The following is a 4,626-nucleotide window of genomic DNA, read 5'->3' on the forward strand; positions in this document are numbered from 1 at the left end:
TCAATCCCTTCATCCCTCCATCCATCCATCCATCCCTTCATGCCTCTATCCCTTTGTCCCTCCTTCCCTCTGTCTCTTCACCCCTATATTGCTGTATCCCTGCCTCCCTCCATCCTTGCATCCCTTTGTCCCTGCATCCCTTTGTCCCTCCATCCCTCCACCCCTCCATCCCTCCACCCCTCCATCCCTCCACCCCTTTGTCCCTCCGTCCCTCCATCCCTTCATTCCTCCATCCCTTCATTCCTCCATCCGTCCATCTTTCCATCCCTCCATCCCTTCATTCTGCATCCCTCGATCCTTTTATCCCTCCATCCCTCCTCTCCTCCCTCCATCTCTTCCCTTCCTGGCGGGTCCCCCGCCCTGCAGTTCCCACCTCCCACCGCTAGGCCGCGCCATGCCGGCGGTTGCTATGGCGACAGCGGCGCTGCCCCTCCGCGCAGGCGCGGTGGCTGCCGCCGGTGCTGAGGCGGCGCAGGGGCCGCGGCGGGGCCGCCATGGAGCGGTTCGGGCCCGGGCCCGTGAGCGCCGTGCCCGTGGCCGAGTTCAGGCCGTGAGTGCCGGGGCGCGGGCAGGGGGAGGGCTCGGCGGCGGGACGGCCGGGCGGCGGGATGCGGGGAGGGCTGCGCGCTAGGCCGCGGCGGGCGGGGAGCGCGCCCGGCACCGCCGGGAGGCCTCCTGGGGGAACCGGGGGAGAGCGTCCGCGGGGCGGGAGCGGCTGGTGGAGGGGCCGCAGCGGGAGGACGAAGAGGAGACCCCGGGTTTGCCTGGGCCCCCCGAAACCCAGCGTGGAGGCTGCCGGGCCGCAGCGTACCGCTCCGAGCCGGGCTGAGCTCCGAGCCGGGCTGAGCTTACACACGAATGTTTGTTTTTGCTGCGTAGGGAAAGCGGTGAGAGTATGTCAGTGTAAGAAAAGTATTTGTCAGCAGTGGAGTTTTTAACTTTGGTAATAAGCTGGAGGTCATCTTACTCTTCTGTGGGTAAGTGCTGATAGAAGAGTTTCTGATTTCCGTAGGAAGATTTTGAGTGGAGTTGTGCTCGCCACTCCCGAGACCCCGAGGCAAACGCTAGTAAAGGAAAAGATTCCGAATGCCCTTCTTTTTTTATGCTGCCTAAATGACCAGCACATGGCCAGCAGGAAGTGCTGTTGGCTGTAGTGTAGGAGCTGTGCGTGGCTGCACGTGACTGTCAGAGGATGAGAATTTTTTTTCCCCACTTCCACTTTTTTTCCGAAGAAATGTCAAGATTAAAACTGATTTCAAGCAATATGCTATGGCACAGATATGTCTCGATAAAACTTTTCGAAACTGCTTACGCAAAAAATGCTTTGAAGGTGCCTGGGAGTTTTAAGAATTATGTATCCCTGACTCGAGTTGGCTTTTGTGCATATTTGTGTTTCAAAGCCCTTAAGGACACATGCCCTTGAATCAGGTAGTCTTTGAAAGTCACAAGGATATTGCCTGGCTGATGTGTTTGCTTGAGCATAAAATGATGTGGTCAACCAGGCAGAGTGAGTGAGAACTGGTGGAAGCACACAAAAACAAGCTCTGTGTGTTTTGTAAACATAAAACCTGTTCTAGCAGATCAAGTTCAGGGAGACCTTACCAAGAACATAATCCTTCATAGTGATTCTCTGGGTTTAAGTCTGTGAAGTCAAAGGAAGTTTTGGTGTATTGGCTTCATGTTCTGAGTATTGCTACAGTTATTCCAGCTTTCTTAATTGAAGCTGATAACTTATTTTTAAGTAGAGGACCAATACCCCAAAAAAAGGGAACTTTCAGTAGTTAACTGTTAAAATCATTCTGTGTACTTCCCTCTATATCCCAGCCTGTAGAATTTGTCATTTTCCCGGACTTGTAGTTACTGAAAAAAAAAGAAAAAGAAACGAACTTGGCAAGTTTTAATGCAGAAAACTGTCATGTGACAAGTGCACGTGACTGATATTAGATATTTAATAATTATGTGATAGTATACTGATAAATGTATTAACATAACTCCCCTAAGTTGTTAATGCTTGCAAAGCAGTAACAGGGAAAAAAATTTAACAATTGTTTTTAATCTTGTTTTTGAGCTCTGACTGGCAGAATCATTACATCATTTTGAATACTCTCATTTTTATTGCAGCAAACAAATGCATATCCCAAGTCTTTTGCTTCTAAACAATATATTTACTCAGTTCTTGAAAAGTAATTTGCTTTGGTTTGGGACAAGTTTTTGTCCTGTTTCAGGTGTGTATATTGTGACTTTCTTCTGTGTGTAACTTCTCTTATTTATTTCAGAAATGAGGGTTCATTAACATCAACTTTAAGAACGCTTCTGTTCTTCACAGCTCTAATGATTACATTACCAGTTGGGCTATATTTTTCATCAAAGGCTTATGTATTTGAAGGTAATTCTGCTTCTGCCAATTAGTAGTATTATTACAAAAAAAGAGGAAAAGCACAATCCTGTAATAGCATCTTTATTGTTCCTGTTTTGTTTCCTTCTGCAGACCAAAGGTTCCGTAATGTCTAATTAGAACAGAAAATTATATAAATGGTCAATGCATCCTTCCCTGCATTGTGATCTGCAATCCAGTGTTTGCTGTTTGTTATGCAGTGGCTTATATAGCACAGAGGTGCATTGTCCCCCTTACCTAAAGGGTATCTAACACCACCCTACAGCAGACTTTTGTCAGAATCATCAGGGATATGTTTTCTGCAGGTATTGCAAACTAATCATGTGTTCAGGGCAGAATAATGTTGTTTGTGGGGTTTCTCTTTTGCTTTTTAAAACATCTGTATTTGTAAGTGTAAACAAGTTAATTCATATATGCAATTTCAGATATTGAATATGGTTGCTTGTAGAACTTTAATTTAAAAAAAGAAGGAAGAGGGATTTTAACTGTTTGTTTGAACAGCTAGCCATGTTGTAGTCTCGATTCTGCAAGGCTTTAATACTTTTCTCCTGCAGTACTAGGAAGTTATCTCCTTCAGAAGTGGGGAGGAGGGAGGGAGAAGGCAGCTGCTTTTAGGAGCAGTTTGTGAGTATGAAACTGAGTTGTTCCAAGGCTGTTCTCTTTGGTGTGTACTGCTGTATGTAGTACATAGAAGGCTCAAAGCTTGTTAAGTAACTTTCAAGATCCCTTTTAGCTTTTTTTTTTTATCTGAAGTGTAGCAAACTGAGCCTTAACTTCACTGTTAATGACAAGATCTGTCAGCACTGAAAGGATTGAGCTTGTCTTTGAAGGGTGGTATTTTTGGAGTGGTGTAATGTGTGGTTTTTGGTTTGCTCTTTGGGGGATTTTGTTGGGTTTTTCTTAAATTAATTAAGGGAAACAATATTTTGTTGTTTGCTCTTCTGATATTTGAAGGCTTATTTCATATGAGATGTGTTCATGTAATTTAGCTGGTGGGGAGTTACTGTTTTATGGTCTAAATATAGAAGGTAACAGACCTCTAAATGTAATTGTTCCACTGTTTTCTCCTGTTACAGTGGCAAATAAATTACAGAATTCTCCCCCTTCTTCCCTCCCCCCACCCCCTCATTTTCCTGCCCCGCAAAAGAGCGTTAGGAAAAAAGGATGTTGAGGTTTATTTGGTGCTGGAAGATAGTAGCAGAAAATGTTGTAGATAAGCTGTTGACATCAAATCCCAGGGTATTTTATCTTAAACATTGAACACTGCAGTGTTGTTTTGTTCCAAAAGTATTTTCAGGGCCTTTGACTATCACAGTGAATTCTTTCCTACGAATCATTTTGAGCTCAGTCTTTTGATACAGGAGCACTTGTAACTTTGGCCTTTAGGAAGAATTGTGACTTGCCGTGTCAGAGTTCCTAATAACTGATATTCTTTACTCTCTTTGTTTTCCCAGGTTCCTTAGGAATGTCCGACAGAGACAGCTATTTCTATGCTGCCATCGTGGCTGTAGTTACTGTTCACGTGGTGCTTGCTCTCTTTGTTTATGTAGCGTGGAACGAGGGCTCGCGGCAGTGGCGGGAAGGCAAACAGGACTAGAACGAAGATCATGTCGTCTGGTGTCTACAGACTGTAAATCAAGGGTTTTTTGTGAGCTGAAGGAAAAGCGTTCTTCAAAATGTATAATACACGTGTACAAAAGGAGGCTGGTGCCTCAGCTGTGGTTGAAATAAGACTTGTGCTCATCTTGCCTGTGTACCCTTGTTTTCTGTGATGTTGATGGAAGTTGTTCTTTAGCCAGCCTCTGTTACATCAGGCTGAGGAGGTCTTCACCTGCAATTAGAATGGAATAATTATATATTTTTGAAAACTCCTGTAGCTATTTTTGCCTCTGAAATAACATTGGCATGAAGCAAGCATTACATTTTCAAGGAATTAAATTGCTAGTTAAAAAAGCTACATTACTTACTGTCCAACTATAGTGGAAAAGATTGAATTTCACTTTGCTGTGGATAGTTTCCTGATTTGTGGGGAGTGTTGTTTAACCCCAGCCAGCAACTGAGCACCATGCAGCTGCTCACTCACTCTGCCCTCCCAGTGGGATGAGTGGAGGAATCAGGAAAGCAAAGTGAGAAAACTCATGGATTGAGATAAAGACAGTTTAATAGGTAAAGCAAAAGCTGCACACTCAAGTGTGTTTGTTTTCAGCACAAATCCAAACCATAGCCCCATG

At 44.6% G+C, this 4,626-nt stretch overlaps 1 protein-coding gene across 1 annotated transcript; it reads left to right on the plus strand.

Annotated features, from left to right (window-relative positions):
* Nucleotides 1–454: 454 nt before the first annotated feature.
* Nucleotides 455–4,149, plus strand: VMA21 (vacuolar ATPase assembly factor VMA21). The gene is made up of 3 exons (XM_027716502.2): nt 455–550; nt 2,277–2,386; nt 3,850–4,149. The coding sequence occupies exons 1-3, from the start codon at nt 495–497 to the stop codon at nt 3,990–3,992; spliced, it is 309 nt and encodes a 102-aa protein (XP_027572303.1). The 5' UTR covers nt 455–494; the 3' UTR covers nt 3,993–4,149.
* Nucleotides 4,150–4,626: the final 477 nt, after the last annotated feature.

The sequence above is a fragment of the Pipra filicauda genome, unplaced genomic scaffold, assembly GCF_003945595.2.
Source record: "Pipra filicauda isolate LSUMZ 115617 unplaced genomic scaffold, ASM394559v2 scaffold239_size1682155_pilon, whole genome shotgun sequence".
Classification (NCBI taxonomy): domain Eukaryota; kingdom Metazoa; phylum Chordata; class Aves; order Passeriformes; family Pipridae; genus Pipra; species Pipra filicauda.

Coding starts and splice junctions, on each gene's coding strand:
- VMA21 (XM_027716502.2), top strand. CDS start 495: ATGGAGCGGTTCGGGCCCGGGCCCGTGAGCGCCGTGCCCGTGGCCGAG. Junction 551..2,276: donor CCCGTGGCCGAGTTCAGGCC/GTGAGTGCCGGG, acceptor TATTTATTTCAG/AAATGAGGGTTCATTAACAT. Junction 2,387..3,849: donor AAAGGCTTATGTATTTGAAG/GTAATTCTGCTT, acceptor TTGTTTTCCCAG/GTTCCTTAGGAATGTCCGAC.